Below are 20,755 nucleotides of genomic sequence, written 5' to 3' on the forward strand. Positions count from 1 at the left end.
ACCAGGGGGGAAAAGCCTCCCCAACAAAAAAAACTAATGCAGCCACCACCTCTGATTGGTAAGCTGCACTATACAGTATGACATTTGTGGGTTTGATGCCACTTTAAAAAAGCAGGTCCTTGGCTCTGTGTGGCTCCAGTACTTGTGAAGTCCCTGTACAAGCTCAGCATGCAGCAAGTGAAGTCACAATTCCTCTTGGCTGTGTGACTCAGAACTGGGAGATCCAGTATTGGGATGTGAACCAAGAATCATATCCACAGCCTGCATAGCTCCCTGTCACCCTCCAGCACTTCCGTTCAGGTAGACGTAGGACGACCTGCTGGATCCACGTTAGGCTCCGCCCAGAAGACGGGGAGAGGGGGGGGGGGGTTTCACAGGAGACGCCACGTTCCGGGTAGGCCCCGCCCCCTGATCAGCTGACGCTGCCTGGCTTGTGTTGTGACAGGGAGGCGGCCGCGGATGAGACGGCGGAGAAGACAGGAGAGCTGGTAATGGTTTCCCGGGGCTGTAACCGGGGCATGAGTGCGGCTGGAGTCTGTGTGGTGAAGGAGGCAGAAGAGGAAATGACAGGCCCAGGGCAGGAGGCATACTAGTGAGCGCCTCCTCCTCCTTCCATGCTAGTGCCAGGGACTAGGCGAGCCCTATGCTGAGCACTTCCTGTCCCAGTGTCCCCTCTCACCTGGCTGCCTTAGGCCCCCTTTGTCCTGGCTCCTACCTCATACTACAAAGTTCTATGTGTAGCTGCACTCAGTGCCCCTACTACACTATAGGGAGTTCAGTGTCTGATGTCTGTAAACTTAGGAAGTCTGGACTTCCCCACATATCTTCCATTATCGCCCCAGTCTTGGCTTGCCATGTTTTCCTTATAACCATTCCTAAATTGTCATCATTTGATTGAAAGCAGTGGCAGATAGAGCAGAACTCAACCCAGCCATTTAAAGGGTTAGTCCACCTTTACAGGAAAACTAACTCCGGACACCCACCCTTCATTCCCTACTGTACTCACCTTTGGGGTTGCCTAGCTGTTGACAGTGCTGACTAATCAGAATCTAGCTGATCCATCCTGGAAGTACTGGAAATTTCTAATCTGCAGACTGCTGGAGTGGCTGAGGGGGTGCTGACAGCTCAGCAGCCCCGGGGGTAAGTAGTGGGGACCAGGGGTGGGGTGTTCAGTGTTAGTTTACTCTTACATTTTATTTCTCTGTAAAGGTGACCAAACACTGTAAAGTTGTGCCAAGCATTTTTTTATTTTTTTACTTAAAGTAGTTGTATACCGCTGGACGATATTTCCTTTTTTTTTTCTTCCTGCAAGGTAAAGTCATAATGTGCTAGTATGCATGTTAAACGTCACTTAAAACAAAGCTGTTCCAGTGCCGCATCCATCTTCCCGTCTTGCTTCCGGGTTTGTGGGTTCTGTAGCTGGCCGGATCATGCGTGCGGGAGCCGCTGTTCATGGCACCGGGCTCGGAAGGAATGATACATGAGTGCGTTCCTTCAGATCGCAAGCGCCAGTGATTTCACTTGCTGCATGTTATGTAAATATCTCCTAAGCGGTGCACGTTTAAGAGGTATTTACACTACCTATAGGTAAGCCTTATTATAGGCTGAAGAAGTTTACTTCCTCTTTAATGCATTCTATGTGTGTTGTGTGCATCTATGGACGCACATAGCCCAGCTCTGGAGTGCGCCTGCACGAGCCCTCAGCTAGCTTTGGGCGCACTCAGAGAAGAGGAGCGGAGAGCACCAGCAGGGGATTCCAGAGGAGGAGGAGGAAGGAGACTGCTCTGTGCAATACCTTTGCACGGTAAAGGTAAGCAACTTTTTTTTTTTTTTTCTCTCATGAATTTTTTTTACGTTGCATCACTTTAAAGCAGTAGTAAAGTCCACTTTGATTTTTCACCAACAGGGAAGCCTATAATATGCTACTGCTTTAGTGCCGTTTCATGCTACTGCGACGCAGGAAACCAGCGCGATTCCAGTGGCGGTTCCCGCATCGCATAGGACATAGTTTACACTGCCCTATGCGAACTGCTGCGGGTGTCAGTAGAAAGTTATTGACACCCCCAGATCGGTTCGCATATCGCAGTGCGACCTGTCAAAGGGTGCAAGATTCGAATTGTATAGGTGTCAACACCCATGCAGTCCGATTCCAGTGCAGACCAAAAAAAGGGTCCTGTACCATTTTTGTGCGAACGCAATGAGAATTCAGCCATACGATCTGCATGGCTGAATTTGCATCACACAGACCTCGCATTTGATCTGCACAACGGTGCATTGCGAATCACATGCGATGTTTAACATCGCACCAGTGTGAACCCAGCCTTAAAGCGGTGGTTCCCCCTAAAACACATTTCTAACAATAGATTCGTAAGACCCGTTACACTGCGGGTAGGCTGGCTTTTTTTTTTTTTTTTTTCGTACATACCGAGATCTCGGCGTCTCGTCCCTTGGCGGTGGGCGTTCCTATTTGATTGACGTTCCTCGGACGGGCGCATACGTGACGTCACGACTTTCCGACAGAAGCCGAACGTCATTGCGCAGGCGCCGTATAGAGTCGGCTCTATACGGCACCTGCGCAGCGACGTTCGGCTTCTTTCGGAAAGTCGTGACGTCACGTATGCGCCCGTCCGAGGAACGTCAATCAACTAGGAACGCCCACTGACAAGGGACGAGACGCCGAGATCTCGGTATGTACGAAAAAAAAAAAAAAAAGCCAGCCTACCCGCAGTGTAACGGGTCTTACGAATCTATTGTTAGAAATGTGTTTTAGGGGGAACCACCCCTTTAAAGAAGACATATACTAAACCCATCCATTTACAGTTTCCAAAAGAGTTCCGATCTCCGGAATGTATCTGTCACATTAGTTGAGCTCTCAAGCAAACTGTCATAACTGATAACCTGTGCAGCATGATGGCCATTGCTGATCAAAGGCCAAGATGGAAGCTTCTTTGGCTAAAAAAAAAACAACGATAGGAGGGTTTAGTCTTGCTTTTAACTGCTTTCCAAAACGGTTGTTTTCTCTCAGCTGAACTGTCAAGCCATCAAATGCCTGGCGTCATAGCTGATCACATATGTAGCACCATGGCAACTGCAGATCAGAGGCCAAGATGGCATCTTCCTTGGCTGTAAAAGATAGGGGGGGGGGGGGGTAAGTTCCACTTTAAGGTCACCAATACACATTAGGCCTCATGTACACTGCTGCTGGTTAACGGACGTTTAGGAGCAGTTGGGCATTTTTTTCCAACTGCTCCTGAACTCTCCTTGGTTATCTTATCAGTACATGTACACTGGTTTGTTTATAGTCATTTCTAGGCAGTTGCATTTAGAGGCTTTATCTTAGCTGTGTTTAGAGGCAGTTAAAGTGACAAACACGGCTAAACGACGCAGCAACTCGCGTTCAGCAGCATTTTGTTTCCAGGTATTTCTAATTTTAACAAAAAAAAAAACTTTCTTTTTTTAATGCTTGTAGACCGAAACGCGGCATGTAAACGCGGCTAAACGGCCGTTTTTACACACTGATTTCTAGCTGTCAAGTTAAATCGTTTAGGAGAGGTTGAATAATGTTCAGTGTACATGAAGCCTTACAATCTGACCGTAGAATCTTTGTACAGTCAACTTTCTGGTAGCCATCAGTCTATTGAGTAAGAAAGACAAAAATCGCACAGAGAGTAATGGTTTCATTTGACCCAAGTCAGTTGTGGTGGAAGAAAATAGATTGACGGCATTTCTCGTGAATCGCTTATGATCAATCCACATTGTAAGGGTGTAAAAAAGATGACTGATCGAACCCTTATGCCTCGTACACACGACCATTTTTCTCTGAACTAAAAAAAACAACGTTTTTCCTGACGTGATTCCTCTCCAGCCTGACTTGCATACACACGTTCATGCAAAAAAACGTCTGACCAAAGCACGGTGATGTACGACGGGACTATAAAGGGGAAGTTCCTTTCAAATGGCGCCACCCTTTGGGCTGCATACTTGATTCTGAGCATGCACGTTTTTTTTTCCCCTCGGGAAAAGCATGAACTCGACCGTTTTTCGCGAGGAGAAAAAGACTGACGGGAAAAACAACGAGAAAAAAGAGCGCTGGTTTCAATTTTTTTGCGGGCAGTTTTTTCGGCGAGAAAACTGCTAGAGAGCATACACACGACCGGTTTTCACAACCAATATAAAAAAAATAACAGTTTTCTCGTCGTGAAAACCGGTCGTGTGTACAAGGCAATACATTTTATTATTGTTCTGCCACAAATGATCAACTTGGATTGATTGAAAGTGTCGCTCATCGCTGGGCCCGTGACACTCGATCAGTGTCCGATTTGATTGTTTTTTGACCAATCATTCAGTTTTATATGGCCACCAGTAGATTGACCTAAAACTGTGTAATGATATGAATGAATCTGTATCCTATAATCCATCTGTTTCCAATCAGACAGGGCCTGGTGCAATATAGTCGTTGTACAGAGAAATTGTACTGTGTGGGGGGATCTTTATTACGTGCCGTTTGGCAGAGTCCGTTCTATCTAAATGGATCATGTTCCTTTCTGAAATTTCAGAAGTACTCATAATGGGTTTCAGATTTTTCCCATTCCCTTGATCACTACAGATAATGTTTTTAATGCTTTATGCATTTATCATCTTGTCTTTATTTTGATGCTTTTTCAGTGTTTGTGTATTTTTTTTTTTTTCTCATAGTTCCTGATTTTCACCCCCATCCAGAACAAGCAGCCTTGCATTGCCTACTAATGTGTGTGTGTGTAAACGATTCTTCTATTGTGCATGGTGATTCAAGGTGCAGAGGTTACGTGTTTCTGTTCTGGGAAGGCGTTATTATTTTATGCAGGAACCAGAGTGTTCATTAGGAAATTTTCCCACATACATAAGAACATTGCCTCGCTAAACCCTGCACCTCCCCACCATGGACTCAAATTCCATGGCACCTCATCACCCAATCATACTCCCACGTTCACAGGCAGCTGCCACCAACCCCCACTCTCAGACTGGAATAGCAAAGCCTCTGAGAATAACGCAACAGACAATGTGTTCGCATGTCTGCTGCCTTTTACATCCCACCCTATTAGTAGTAGTCACTGGTGGCACAAAGCATGGAAAAATAACCCCCCGATTCTATCCTTTGTGTCACTGGCATCTTGTGTTGTGTGCCTTCTTACTACGCTCTACTTGATTCTAGTCAGTGCTGATTTTCTCAGGGATGGTAATAAACAATATGGAAGGTGCATCCATACCAATTAATTGTAATATAATAAAATGGTACAGGAAACTTTCACAAATGAAGCAGGGGCTGTGTTGTACATTCTGCATCGTGCTGAAAATCTGCATTGCCGTGCTTGATTTGCAGCCAGGGATGCATCCACAAAAGATATCGCAATATTGCTCTTTTGTTATGTTAGGCTTGCGGCACTGTTGCTTGCGATGTAAGGGTTAATGCTAATATGCCCGTCTCTAGTACCTTGGATGTCAGCTCGATGGAATAATAGCATGTACTTTAGTCTGAGCCGTTGCTACTGTTGTGTCTGGTTGGTGGGGAGGGGACCTCTCTCGTCTCTGATGCATAAGTTTGGTTCTCCCTGCCCCCAACTCATTGTGGCTTTTTCCTGATTGTTTCAGATGTGAATTGAGATGGAAGGCTTAGGGGAGAAGAAGCCCTGGGGGAAGCTGAGCCGATTGCTTGGAGCGGAGACGGAGGCTGCTTCCGAGCTTTTCCTGTGCAAGAAGGAATGGACAATTGGAAGAAAGAAAGGTAATTCTGTAACCTATATAACACAAGGCTCAATGGAAATTCCAGAGATAAAATGGTGTACATTCAATGAAAAAACTTTGTATATTGTTTAATAGCTGTCTGTTCAGATCTCTGGTTATTTCCTAATAAAAACGATTATGTCATTTCTGAAACTGGGATGGCTGCTAATATGCAAACTAGCTGATCTCTCAAACTAGACAACCAGAATAAATTGTCTGCTACGCTTCCCTGCTTGCAGGGCTGGATCTGTGCTTGACAGCTGCTGTGACGTGCAGAAGGGGGGCCTTACCCATGGTTCCTTGAATTCCTACACATGTATTTTGAGTGTTATCCTTACGCCCAGGTTTTTTATATACAAAGGGTTGCTGCTTTTCTCAAATTGCATGGGGATTATGCTGTCTTCATTCAAGATGCACCCAGGGCTTAGCAGAGTTCCTGAAGGATAAGTTCACTTTTCATAACCGGTTACATGTTAAACCCATGTTCAGGGTGAATACCCCCCAATCCTGCTGTGACAGCAGACTGGGGATCTTCTCCCTGTATCTGCTGCCACAATAAAAAAATAAATGGCGTGCGAGGCTGCGCCCACCTGGCAGCGTCTTTCATTTACTGTGAATGGAAAACTACAAGGTCTGGTAGGCTTGTAGTTTTCAGTGAATTACCATGGCGCTGTTGTAGTTCATTGAGTTATCCTCTCAAAATGTATCGGCTTCCTCGTGCGATGTACAAGCAAGCCAATACACTGACAGGTCTGCAGGAGACATGCATGACTTTTATTTTATGTGCATTTTATTATTTTCTTGTCCAAAAGGTGAACCTATTCTTTAAGACTGGATGATGGCCACTTTAAAGATTCTGGGGCAGATCCACAGAGATCTTCACCCGCGCAGCGTATCAGTGATACGCTACGCCGCCGTACCTTACCTGGCTTTAGTTCGAATCCTTAAAGATTTTGCGCCGTAAGTTACGGCGGCGTAGTCTATCTCTGGCGGCGTAACGGCGCGTAATTCAAATTGGCGATTAGGGGGCGTGTTTCATTTAAATGAAGCGTGTCCCCGCGCCGAATGAACTGCGCATGCGCCGTCCCTAAATTTTCCGCCGTGCATTGCGCTAAATGACGTCGCAAGGACGTCATTTTTTTTTAACATAGACGTGAATTACGTCCATCCCGATTCACGGACGACTTACACAAAAAAAAAAAAATCAAATTAAACGCGGGAACGACGGCCATACTTAACATGGCAAGTCTAACTCTACGCCGCAAAACAGCAGCTTTAACTATACGCCGGAAAAAGCCAACGTAAAAGAATGCGAGGGCCGCGCGTACGTTCGTGGATCGTCGGAAATAGCTAATTTGCATAATCGACGCGGAAAACGACGCGAACTCCACCTAGCGGACACCGAAGTATTGCATCTAAGATCCGAAGGCGTACGCCTGTCAGATCTAACCCAGATGCCGTCGTATCTTGGTTTGAGGATTCAAACCAAAGATACGACGCGGGTAATTTGAAAGTACGCCGGCGTATCAGTAGATACGCCGGCGTACTCGCTCTGTGGATCTGCCCCTAGGTTTTTATAGTCTTTATTTTATTATTTTTTTTTTTTTAATATAGGGTCTTTAATACCCTGTTTTATTTATTACATAATTGACAGATCAATGTTTTAGCTTCTCAAAGCGTTTTTTTTTTTTTTTTTAAGTTGGCTATATCATTCTTTTGCTGGCCCATTTAACAAGTATCTGTACATACAGTCTGTTGTAGGATTTTCATGCTACCCTCTCATGTCGCAACTACCGTTTTTATCGACGTATAACACGCACACCTAACTTTAAGAGGGAAATTTCGGGAAAAAAACTTTCCATAGCCCCCTGCGTATAACACGCAGGCACAGTTTACCCTCTATTTTCAGGTGAGTGTTATACGCCAATAAATACAGTATTTAGCAATCACTCTGGAGCGGCTGTAAAAACTCAGACTTGAGATCAGTTTTTATAAGTTAAAGTGGAACTTCACTCTCTGTCAACATTGACTATTTTTAATCCTTAGTCTCCATGCACACTGAAGCTCATAAACGGGCGTTTTTGGGAGTTTTTTTTTTTTTTATGTTTAACAGCTCATAAACTCCCCTCTATGTTATCCTATGTGTCCATGCACACATGGACGTTTATCAGCAGTGGAGTTTATGGGCTGTTTTCTATTCGCCCTAAAATCGCGTTAAGGAGTCGTTTTTCTGACCTCCAAAAAACGTGGTTCACCAGGGTTTTTTATCCGTTAAAAAAACGCTGTTGCAAAAATGTTCAAGAAAAAAAACTTTCAAAGATTCACTGCAAAGCTACTGGCATTTTTATAACATTATTTTAAAGTCCAGTGTGCATGGAGCATTATACTGCTAGCATTAAGCCCTGCACACACGATCAGAAAATTATACGAAAAATGCAGTTTTCTGTGCAATCGTACAACAATCTGATTGTTGGTACAGAGCTCTGGAGAGCCGATAATGACAGTATATCCAACATGCACATTTTTATTCATGTATTTTTTCGTACGTTGACCAGATCATACAATTTTTAGTTTAATCAGTACAGTTGTCGATCGAAAATGCAGTACAAAAATACACTACAGCACATTACATCAGTTCCGGATTTTTATTCTGTCGTACAAGAATTTTCATGACTTAAAGCGGATGTGCCACTAAACAAATATATTAAAAGCCAGCCGCTACAAATACTGCAGCTGCTGACTTTTAATATAAGGACACTTACCTGTCCTGGAGTCCAGCGGTGATCGCAGCAGATGATCGCTCGTCACCCTGCTGCTCCCCCCTCCATCCACGGTGAGGGAACCAGGAAGTGAAGCGCTCCGGCTTCACTGCCCGGTTCCCTACGGCGCATGCGCGAGTCGCGCTGCGCCCACCGATTGGCTCCCGCTGTGTGCTGGGAGCCGAGTGTTCCCAGCATACAACGGGGGACGGACGGGAAGCGAAGAAAAAACCCGTCTTTTGCCCGTATCGTAGGGCCGGAAGTGGGTGCAGATACCTGTCTGTAGACAGGTATCTGCACCCCCCTCCCCCCTGAAAGGTGTCAAATGTGACACCGGAGGGGGGGAGGGTGCCGATCAGCGGGACTCCACTTTAGAGTGGAGATCCGCTTTAAGTAAACTCTTCAGGTGCAAAAAAAAAAAAACACATGATCATTCGTCTGATAATCTTATGTGTACCAGGCATTAGTAAATGAATAAGCAAATATGATATACTTTCCTATTTTAAACATTCTTTTTTTTTTTTTAACATTGCTTCAGTTACTTACTCCATTTACTCAATCCCTTCTTTCTCAAATGGCTGGAACTAGTTTTGTTTTTATTGGCTGACCTCCACCCAATTGGGAAAGCATGGATGAAGAAAGCGAAAATATGTATAGTGTATTTTTACAGAAAGTATTTACAACTTTTATGTAAACATTGCTCAAGAGTTGTGATAGAGAGGAAACAAGGGCTGACAACAGCCTTTCTGCACAGGTAATGGGATAATCAACAGGAATGAAGTATATTATACCTAAACATCCCACCTGCATTCTTAAGCTTCTCATCTCTGAACCTGACAGTCTAGGAGGAATTACATCAAGGTTCTGACTGCTTTTACCTATCAGGAATCCAACCCTACTGCTGGCTTTTGAATGACCTTTTATTGTAGCTAATGAAGCCTTGTTTATTTAAGTGGTTGTAAAGGTAAAGTGTGTGTTTTTTTTTTTTTTTTTTTTTAACCTAATGCATTCTCTGTATTAAGATAAAACCTTTTACTAGTAGCCCCAATCTCTGCCCTTCCCCCGTTCACCTCCCCCCCCCCCCCAATACTCACCTGAGCTGGATCTCAATACAACGCTGTACACATCTGCAGTAGCTCTTCTCCCCTCTCCTTTGTCTCACAGGCTTGGCTAAGAGCAGCGGGAGCCATTGGCTCCTGTTGCTTTTAGACAAAACTTGGGGGCGTGGCTGAGGCAGACTGTGTGTCTGAATAGATGCAAACAGGCCGTCCCAGGATCAAGCACGTAAGCGTGCCCCCAAAGGAAGATACTTCCTAATAGGGGCACTCGGTGGAAGGGAGGTGCCAAGAATGCAGACAGAGGACCCCAGAAGAGGAGGATTAGGACTGCTCTGTGCAAAACCATTGTACAGAGCAGGTAAGCATGACATAAGTATTTTAATAAAAAACCTTTTTAAAGCTTTACAGTCACGCTAAGATTATTACTGTTGTATGCGGTTGACAAATCAGAAAATGTAACCCTAATTTTTTCATGCTAAATTAGTCTACTTTTGGTTATATAGTGCTCCTAAAATGCCTGTATTGCTCCGAGGTAATTTTATTTATTTTTTTGTTTTTTTAAACGTATGCCCCTGCTAAAAAGTAAGTCACAAACAAATGCCAGCCTTTCCAACTTGCTTGACCATTTTTTTTTCCTCTCGCCTCTTGAATGTGCAGCAGTCATACACAGCACCTATAGATGTAAGATTTGATTGTAAACATCACCTAATGTCTTTGGGTAACTTAATGGTTCTTGTCGTAAACAAACCATGTTTTATGGAATGTCTACCACAGATGGAACAAGAACTATTGCTGCTAGGCATATATGCTGCTCCTCGTTAACTGAATTAATAGGTGATTTGTTGAAGGGAAAGTCATTTTAAAGTTGAATTATGTATTCCTAACACTGCTCTGTATCGTATGGTAGGTCTCATCTGATTATATGTTCCTACAGGCTGTGATCTGTCATTCCCTGGAAACAAGTTGGTGTCCGGAGAACACTGTAAAATCATAGTGGATGAAAAGTCTGGCGTTGTTTCACTAGAGGACACTAGGTAACTTCGCATTTAATTGTTTCATGGCTCTGCCAACTGAACCAAACCCAAACTGGGTATTTTTTTTTATTATGAAGTGTACTGTATATGATGATCTTGTAGGTCAGTTTCCAGTCATATTGGTTTAAATTTTCCACTTCTTAGTAGATAGCTGTTTGGTCACTGTGGGTTATAGCATTCACATGGACAAAGCATATGTTTTCTCTACTAAAACATACATTTAGTAGCTACTGTATGGGGTTTTCCTGCTTAAAGGGTTAATAAAGGATTTTAAAATAACAAACATGTCATACTTACCTCCACTGTGCAGTTAGTTTTGCACAGAGTGGCCGCGATCCACGTCTTTTGGGATCCCTCGGCAACGGTCTCTGGTCCTCCCCGCAAGAACTCACCACATTCATGTGAGAGAGCTTGCATGGTGATGAGTCCTTGTGGGTGCGCTTCCGTGATACAGTGAGCGGCCATAGCCGCTCACTGTATCACTCGGCCCCGCCCCTCGCTGCGTCACTGGATGTGATTGACAGCAACGCCAGCCAATGGCTGCGCTGCTCTCAATCCATCCACTCTAGTCAATCAGCGGCCAGGCTGAGCGGCGAAGAGGATCTCAGGACCGAACGTGGGACTTTCGAGGGGGGGGGGGGGTTTATCATCAGATGTTTTTTCACCTTAATGCATAGATTTCATTAAAGCGGGGGTTCACCCTATCGACAGGAAAAAAAAAAAAAAATTTTCTTTTACCTTTAAATCAGGCACTGTAGCGCGAGCTACAGTATGCCTGTCCCGAATTTTTTCCCCCCATACTCACCTTGTAGTCGTCCATCGAAGATACCGGGGAATGGGCGTGCCTCTGGAGACGGAGGATGATTGACGGCCGGCTCTGGCGCGTCACGCTTCTCCGGAAATAGCCGAAATAGGCTTGGTCTTCACGACGCGTGCGCATAGCCTGTGCGCACGCGCCGTGAAGAGCCGAGACCTACTCCGGCTGTCTTCGGGGAGAGTGACGTGCCAGGGCCGGCCGTCAATCATCCTCCCTCTCCATAGGCACGCCCATTCCCCGCGGGAGCCGGAATCTACGATGGACGACTACGAGGTGAGTACGGGGTTAAAAAAATCGGGACAGGCATACTGTAGCTCGCGCTACAATGCCTGTCTCGATGGTAACATCATGTGGGTCAGGGTGAACTACCGCTTTAAGGTGAAAAAATGTTTTTCTTTACAACTCCTTTAAAGTGTAACTAAAGGCAAAACTTTTTTTTAAAGTTTTGTCTAGAGTGGAAAGAGATTTGAATACCTGTCAGTTTTTATTGTTTCTCTCTATTTTCCTAGTTTACTGTTCTCATCAAAAGTGAAAAATTAGAGAAAATCCCACATTTTGGGTTGACGTCAGAACAGTAACAGAGAAAATCTTCTAATGGGCACACTAGTTCTGGTTTCCCCTCACGTTGGAGGGATTTTCTCTCAATTGCTGTTTGGCAATCTGATAGGAAATGATGGCAAATCTCCCCTATGAGGCACAGATGGCGAAACAAAAAATGGAACGGTTTATAACCCTCCCTTACTCTATGCTAAATGGGGGGGGGGGGGGGGATGCCTTTTAAAGTGTAGGTAAACTCTCAACATTACACTTCCCTTATCTGCTCCCCTTTTTTCCAAAGCTGCTTGTTCTATCTTGCTGGTGTATACAGCATTAATTAACACAGCCCCCTAGACAAAGGAACTGCCTTCCAGGTGACTCCATGCAGCTGGGTTTGCAGCAGGCGACATGAGGATAATGTAAGGGAAAACGCTCACTGATTTGGCTAGCTGCTAGTAAACACATTGTTTTCACAATAGTGGGGAATAAGTTGGTGTTGACTGGGCTGTGTGAATTTTCAGCTGATAAGTTGATACTGATGGACCTGTGGGATTTATTTTACTCTATTGTGAGTCACAGAGACGCTTGCTCAGATAAGTGAGCGTTTCATTGGTTTTATGACTCCATCTTCATGTCGCCTGCTGCTGTACTAGTCGGTAAAGTCGCATTGGATGTTGACCCCTGTCGGGGTGCTGTGTGCAATAATTCCACCTTCATCTGCAGTCAGTGACAGGTCCTGTGGGATTGCCACACAGTCAGCCAGTAATCCAGTGCTACCTTTTACGATTTTATTTTGCTAAGTGAGAATTCAGAGAGGGGTTGGTTTCTTCAGTGCTGCCTGTAACTCCCTCATTGGAGCACCCATAATTTGGACTTCAATCTGGGGTTGAAGCTACATCCAGTACCAACCAAAATAAAATTGAACATATAATTTGCAATGGGGCCAGAGATCAGAACAGGACAGGTCCCCAGGGGAGATGTATATAAATTTACTATACACGATTTATATAGCGCCAACAGGTTACGCAGCGCTTTACAATGTATGGAGTGCACAACACAATTACAGTACAGTTCAATACAAAAGGTACAGGAGGGCCCTGCTTGTAGAGCTTACATTCTAAAGGGAGGGGGTGGTGGTACAAAAGGTAATAGCTGCAGAGAATGATTTCATGGGGGTGGCTCGGGGACAGTTGTTAGGTGGGTGTGTGATAGGCTTCCCTGAATAAATTAGTTTTCAGGGATCTCCTGAAGGTGGACAGGGTAGGGGCTGATCTGACATATTGGGGCAGGGAGTTCCAGAGGATGGGAGAGGCTTTGGAGAAGTCTTGAAGGCGAGCATGGGAGGAGGTAACAAGGGAGCTAGAGAGCAGGAGGTCCTGGGAGAAGCGGAGGGGACGATTTGGGCGATATCTGCAGATGAGGTTGGTGATGTAGATGGGGGGTGATGTCATGAATGGCCTTGTATGTTATGGTTAACATTTTCAATTTTACACAGTGGGGTAGGGGAAGCTTTACATTGAGTTGATACTTCTTTAAATTTACAATTGGAAGCCTTTTGTTATACCTTTTTTAGATTTTGCCAGAAATGCAGAGCAGACTTGTTTCCTCTCTGTGTCATCTTAAAATGTATTTTGTCGCCACCTTTTACATTGGACGGCAGATCACATAAGCCTTGTACACACGATCCGATTTTCACAAGCGTCAGACTAGTGTCCGAAGGGCGTCTGCCTGGATTGTTCACGGAAAATTTTAAAGCCTGCCATCCAACATTTGTCTATGGAAAATCCAACAACAATTATCCGATGGAGCGTACAAACGGTCGGATTTTTGGCCAACAGGCTGTCAACACACAATTCCCGTCGGAAGAATCCGATCGTGTGTATGAGGCTTTACTCTCTATGTAGTTGAGATGTGGAGAGAGAGATGCATTCATTAGTTTAGAAAACGCACCTGAGCAGGGCTGATGCGATTTCTTGTGATTTCAGTCTATAAACCCATGAGTGTTGTCAACCCACAGCAGAAGATTATTAGCCAAGTACTTTTTTTTTCAGATCAGTAGGTTTATTACTTGCAGGGTCTTTAAAGGAATTAAAACATAAAAAAATTGTGTAGTACAGAGATGGTGATGTTCCTGCAGTTGTCAGACACAACATTCTCTAGATTTTACAGAGAATGGTGCCAAAAACTAGATAACTGAGACGGTTCTGTAGTCAGAAATGCTAAAAGGACCCTAAGGCCTTGTACACACAGTTGGTCAAAACCGATGGAAACGAACTGAAGGTCCGTTTCATCGGTCCAAACCGATGGTGGGTGTGCCCCATCGGTCCGTTTATCCTTCGGTCGAAAAATTTAGAACTTGCTTTAAAATTCAACGGATGGACGCCTAACCGATCGGTCAAAACCGAAGGATAGTATGCAGAAGCATCGGTTAAAAGCCTGCGCATGCTCAGAATCAAGTAGACGCATGCTTGGAAGCATTGAACTTCATTTTTCTCAGAAAGTCGTTGTGTTTTACGTCACCGCGTTGGACTCGATCGTTTTTTTAACTGATGGTGTGTAGGCATATTAGACCATCAGTCAGCTTCATCGGTTAACCGATGAGAACGGTCCTCCGGACCGTTCTCATCGGATGGACTGATCGTGTGTACAGGGCTGGAGGGGTACGTATAATGCAACTTGTTTTTTGGGAACTGTGTCCAAGATCATTTTGGGGAACAACAGTGTTTATGACCTCTCTAGTTTAGTTTCATGGGTTCACATGCGATCCATCCAAGGCAAACCTAATGCCATATACTGTTAGATGCAGTATCAAAACTTTTTTTTTAATCTTATTTTTCTCCCTGATTAGCAGCCTGCCAAGTTGTTAATTTTTTTTGTATGTTATTGGACTACAAATACTATTATATGTGTTTTTCCAGTAATTACATTTTGACTGTGAATCTTGTTATGCACTTTTTGCAGCACAAATGGCACTGTGATCAACCAGCAGAAGGTGGTAAAGAAACAGACATATCCCTTGAAGAATGGTGATATTATCTATGTTGTTTATAAGAAAAATGAGCCAGAAAACAGTAAGTTACATGTTTTTTAACGCTAAAAAATATAATTGCTATTATGATAGCTTAATGAAGAATTTAAAGGCCTAGTTCACCTTCCGGATGTGTTGCATGTTGCCTGTATTTAGGGTGTAACAAGTTCAGCACACCCCCCCCTTTTCCTTGTGACAGCAGTTGGGGGGGGGGTTCCTCTGCCCCACAGCAGCTGTCACATTTTAAAATCCCTCCCCTGCAAAGCCATATCATTCATACATAGATCTGTGATGTATAAACTACAAATCCCTACTTCCAATGTAGCAGATAGCTAAAAGAACTGAGAGTGCTGATAAGAGCCCTCGTAGTCCATTGACACTTTTTCAGCTTTTAAACGGAAAGCCGTACAGAATGATGGGCAAGAAAGCTGCATGAGCCTGAAATTGCACTCGTAATCTGCCGATTGCAGGTACAATACCTTGCAGGCTCCTGTAAAAAAATAATAAATGCAAATTTTTATACCTGCAAAAATATGTGTATTTTTTGTTAAAAGTGATCTTTTTTTTTTTTTTTAAAGAGTTTAGAACTGTAGACTCTAAAGAATTAGTGGGCATTCAAAAAAATGTACAATTACAAATGTTTGCAGTCTGTACATCCATACTACTTTTGGTTTGTTTTAAAATAAAATCTTAATAAAAGTACAATAATAAAAAAAAAATCTATGGTATGTCTCCTAAATACCATGGCCTAAAATGTATCCAAACGAATAATTCTAAAGCTCGTAAATGTGCTTGTAAAGCGGAGCTTTTGGGCTAAAAAAAAATCTCCAAATACAAGACGCATGTACAGTATATGCTTTGGGACCCTGGTGCTCTTTATGTATTTCCTCCAGATCTACAGTCAGAGGGAAAAAAAAGTTTTTGATCCCCTGCTGATTTTGTACATTTGACCACTGACAAAGAAATGATCAGTCTTTAATGTTAATGGTAGGTTTATTTTAACAGTGAGAGACAGAATAACAACAAACAAAATCCAGAAAAATGCATTTCAATAAAGTTATACATTTTATTTACATTTTAGTGATTTGAAATAAGTATTTGATCCCCTATCAATCAGCAAGATTTCTGGTTCCCAGGTGTCTTCTATACAGGTAACGAGCTGAGATTAGGTGCACACTCTGAAAGGGAGTGCTCCTAATCTCAGCTTGTTGCCTGTATAAAAGTCACCTGTCCACAGAAGCAATCGATCAGTCGGATTCAAATCCCTCTCCACCATGGCCAAGACCAAAGAGCTGTCCAAGGATGTCTGGAACACGATTGTAGACCTACTCAAGACTGGAATGGGCTACAAGACCATCGCCAAGCATCTTGGTGAGAGGTTGACAACAGTTGGTGTGATTATTCGGAAATGGAAGAAACACAAAATAACTGCCAATCTCCCTCGGTCTGGGGCTCCATGCAAGATCTCCCCTCGTGCACTTTCAATGATCATGAGAATGTTGAGGAATCAACCCAGAACTACACAGGAGAATCTTGTCAATGATCTTAATGCAGTTGGGACTATAGTCGCCAAGAAAACAATTGGTAACACACTACACCGTGAAGGGCTAAAATCCTGCAGTGTCAGCAAGGTCCCCCTGCTCAAAAAAGCACATGTATAGGCCCCCCTAAAGGTTGCTAATGAACATCTGAATGATTCAGAGGAGAACTGGGTGAAAATGTTTTGGTCAGATGAGACCAAAATCAAGCACTTTGGCATTAAGACTGTTTGGAGAAGGAGGAATGCTGCCTCAGTCCCCAAGAACACCATCCCCACTGTCAAACATGGAGGTGGAAACATTATGCTTTTGGGTTGTTTTTTTACTGCAAAGGGCACAGGACAACTTTACTGCATTAAAGGGATGATGGACAGGGCCATGTAACGTCAAATTGTGGGGGAGAACCTCTGTCCCTCAGCAAGGGCATTTAAAATGGGTCGTGGATGGGTATTCCAGCATGACAATGACCCAAAACACACACGGCCAAGGCAAAAAAATATACAATATACCCACTATTCCTGGTAGCAAGCTTAAGCAAGATGAGTGTCAACTTGCACAGAAGTTGAAACCCTGTGTTGAGCCTGTGCCCATGAGTCCTTGGGGAGCTACCTTGGATCTAGCTAATTTGAAAAATGAAAACTTAGGTAGAAGTCTACAAAATAAGTAGCCTGTAAAGAAAATCGCTTTTTTACATAACTATCGGCCCATTTGCTTAAAAACTTCACGTTCTAGCAGACTTCCTAGCAACACTCCCATTCCATGCATCTGTGTTTGGTAAAGCACATTCACCTTTGGCCATTGTGGAACCTTCCAGTGATTCCCTACATTACTATTGTGTCCTGCAATCACTAGGGGCCAGCAGGAGGAACTGTAGGGGGTTGGGGGAGGGCGCCATTGTTTAAGTGGCCTGAGGAGTGGAACTGGATTGGTGCCCAGGGGCTCTTCTACAGCATGAAGATTAGCAAACTGACCAACAGACAGGTGTGTGTAACACTGCCTTTCTTATGCCACGTACACACAACTGTTTTTCATGACGTGAAAAATTTCATTTTTTGATGTCATTAAAAACGATCGTGTGTGGGCTTCAGAGCATTTTTTCATGACGTGAAAAATGGGCATTAAAAATTTAGAACATGCTCTATTTTTTTGCGTCGTTTGTAGGCTTTAACGACGTGAAAAAAACGTGCATGCTCAGAAGCAAGTTATGAGACGGGAGCGCTCAGTCTGGTAAAACTAGCGTTCGTAATGGAGATGGCACATTCGTCACGCTGTAACAGACTGAAAAGCGCAAATCGTCTCTCACCAAACTTTTACTAACACGAAATCAGCAAAAGCAGCCCCAAGTGTGGCGCCATCCGAATGGTACTTCCCCTTTATAGTGCCGTCGTACGTGTTGTACGTCGCTGCGCTTTGCTCAAAAAATTTTTTCACGATCGTGTGTAGGCAAGGCAGGCTCGACAAGAATCGGGTTGAAAAAAAGTCGCTTTTTCTAGACCATTAAAAATGGTCGTGTGTACGCAGCATAAGAGTTTATTTCTTTTGTGATTTTTGTATACCCCTACAGGTCATTTTTAAAGTGGAACTAAAAGTATTAATTTTAAAGTGGAACTTTAGTTGAACTAAAGGCAGTCATACTTCTTTGTTTCAAATATCTGATGCCTGCGAGGTCCCTCATTGGTGTTGATATCTTTTCTCTGGGTGCCAGTCTTTAAATGTCTTGATTGGCTGGTGCAGGATGATGTTACTCCCATGCATGCAGAGGAGTACAGTCATCCTGACATACAGGCAGTGTGCCAGAATGTAAACTGAGATGCTTAGGTAAATTTTTAAGGGTATTGCAAACGGGTAGATAAGCCTGTCTGGTCGCAATTTTGATTTTTCAAACTTTAGTTTAACTTTAAGTTATTATTATAGACCACAATGCACTAGTGCATGGGTGCTCAACCTGTGGCTCCCCAGCTGTGGCAAAACTACAATTCCCATAATGCCTCAGCCTTTGGGAGACATGCTTGTACCTGTCAGCGGCTTGCAATGCCTCATGGGAATTGTAGTTCCGCAACAGCTGGAGAGCCACAGGTTGAGCACCCATGCACTAGTGCTTAGAGCCATAAAAGAAAAGCTTTACAAGGCTACAAATGTGGCTTTTATTTTTTTTTAAAGTGTGCAAGAGGCCTCAATATTTTGTTTTGCAAAAGATTTTGCTTATTACCGTAAAAAATGCAATGTTTATTTTCAATGTAAAATGATGCAGTTGGTAATTTATAGTTTATTTCTTTCCAGATGTTGCATATCTGTATAAGTCTTTGAATTCAGAACAAGACAATATGCAAGAACTAGCAGGTATTTCAGCTGGACTGCAGATGGTTGTCTTTTACAAATTTGCAGCACATTCTCTAACATTCAGATGTCTATCAGATAAACATGAATTCAAAAAATTTCAGAGGTTTTCTAATAAAACTGCAGTCTACCCCCCCCCCCCCAACTTGCCCGACTGTAGACAAAAATAAGACCTTATACTTGCGTTTGTACACTATTTGACAGGCTGGAGTCCAGACAGTAAAATGATGCTATGCTGCAATAACATAGATATCGACAGAACAAAGTGTCAAGTGCACTTAGCACTCATTTCCCCTCCATTCAGCATAGAAGCACCATCCCACTTCAGCTCCTACTTCAAGCACCTTGCGGAAGTCTGGTCTTTTAGTCTTTCTGATTGCCTGAATACAGTCACCTCCGACCACCTGGTCTTCATCAACACCAGCTACCTGGGTTTGTGAGTAACTATGGCCTTTTCTCACACTTTGTGCCTAGTTGCATTACAGACTTTTTGAAGCACTGTAGTCTACAGTTGTCACCTCATAATTACAGGGGCTGTTGGACAGTGTATTCATTTGCATCTGTGACGCATGCTTTTGAAGAATTAGTCTGCTGTCTCCAGCCTTGAGTCTTTTTTAATGCTCCTACACCTATTGTCCAGTAGGGTTGCACCGATACCAATACTAGTATCGGTGCCGATACCGAGCATTTGCACGTGCTCCAATGCTTGACCCAATACCTGAACAGTTGGTGTCCTCCAGTTCCCCTGTGTCCTCTTCAGTGTGCTCCTCCCTTTGCTTCAACCACACCTCTGACGGTCACCTGTGTCCTCCTCTGTGTGGTCCAGTCCCCCTCTGTGTCCTCCAGTTCCCCCGTGTCCTCCGTGCGGTCCTCCGGTTCCCCTGTGTCCACTTCAGTGCGCTCCTCCCTTTGCTTCTACGGAAGCGCTTCTCCCTGTGTCCTACTCCGTCCGCTCCTCTGTGCTCCTTCACCCTCCCCTGCCCCAGATCTGTCAGGATGGAGAGTGGAGGAAGGAGCTGGTATATATGTAATTTACTGACTCCTTCCTTTTCCGAATGGCTCTGTCCATTTATAACTAAGCATCGTAAACCTGTGTGTTTACGATGTCTCAGTTTATGAATGGGGTGGGGTCTCTGATTCCTCTCCATTCATCTTCAGTGCGGCTGCAAAGAAAGGGACTGGGGAATCTGTGTCCTCGGTACCTTTCCCTGTCTTGTCTCAAAGGGGAGATGTCGGGGTCTGTTTAGACCCCTGACATCTCGCCAAAGCCCCAACAGGATTAAATAAAAAAAAAGGAAACCTTGTAATATTTAAAAGGTAAAACTGTAAAAAAAAACAAAAAAAAAAAAACACTGACACCGTCCATCTAAGAACGTTAAGTAATTTCACCAGAGAAGCCAGAGTGCTCTTGCCCCAAGAGGTCTAGAGAGAGGTTAGCGGAATCCCACCTTTTACCATTTTCTAGTATCGGCCCGTATGGCTCAAACTCACAGGTCAGTAATCCTACTGAAAGTCATCTGCGTAAGTGTGCACCCCCATTTCTACAAGTAGAGGACTGATTGTGCATCTTGGTGGGTCCTTGGGCAGTTTCCCTCTCCAGAATTTAGATGCAGTGAGCTTTATGGATCCTTGTAGTTTACACCTTCCAAAACATAACTCTTGTAAGATCTGGCTGGATCAGGCCTTGCTGAATTCTAGAGTTGGCCACCTTTCATTGCCTTGGAAACTAGCTCTCCTGAGCTAGCAGCATTAGCAGTGAGAGGAGAGGCTTGTGCACTGGGCTGTGCTTTAGATCCTGCGGGTTGGACGAGTAAAGCCCTGTGCCTCCCTGGATTTTCAGCATGCAGATCACCTTCTGTAGGTAGTCACTACTGGGAATATAGGGTT

At 44.0% G+C, this 20,755-nt stretch overlaps 1 protein-coding gene across 4 annotated transcripts in view; it reads left to right on the forward strand.

The window, feature by feature from the left end:
- Positions 1-379: 379 nt before the first annotated feature.
- Positions 380-20,755, forward strand: part of CHFR (checkpoint with forkhead and ring finger domains) — a 57,974-nt gene continuing 37,598 nt past the window's right edge. For 3 of the 4 annotated variants that reach the window (XM_040347779.1, XM_040347784.1, XM_040347786.1), the window contains exons 1-5: positions 380-488; positions 5,629-5,761; positions 10,512-10,611; positions 14,927-15,036; positions 18,812-18,871. In XM_040347779.1, coding sequence (XP_040203713.1) covers positions 5,641-5,761; positions 10,512-10,611; positions 14,927-15,036; positions 18,812-18,871 — 391 coding nt within the window. In that variant the 5' untranslated portion in view covers positions 380-488; positions 5,629-5,640. Of the gene's footprint in view, positions 489-575; positions 1,141-5,628; positions 5,762-10,511; positions 10,612-14,926; positions 15,037-18,811; positions 18,872-20,755 lie in introns of those variants that run through there. The other variant, XM_040347783.1, reaches the window with a different exon arrangement.

Source organism: Rana temporaria, chromosome 1 (genome assembly GCF_905171775.1).
Source record: "Rana temporaria chromosome 1, aRanTem1.1, whole genome shotgun sequence".
Classification (NCBI taxonomy): Eukaryota; Metazoa; Chordata; class Amphibia; order Anura; family Ranidae; genus Rana; species Rana temporaria.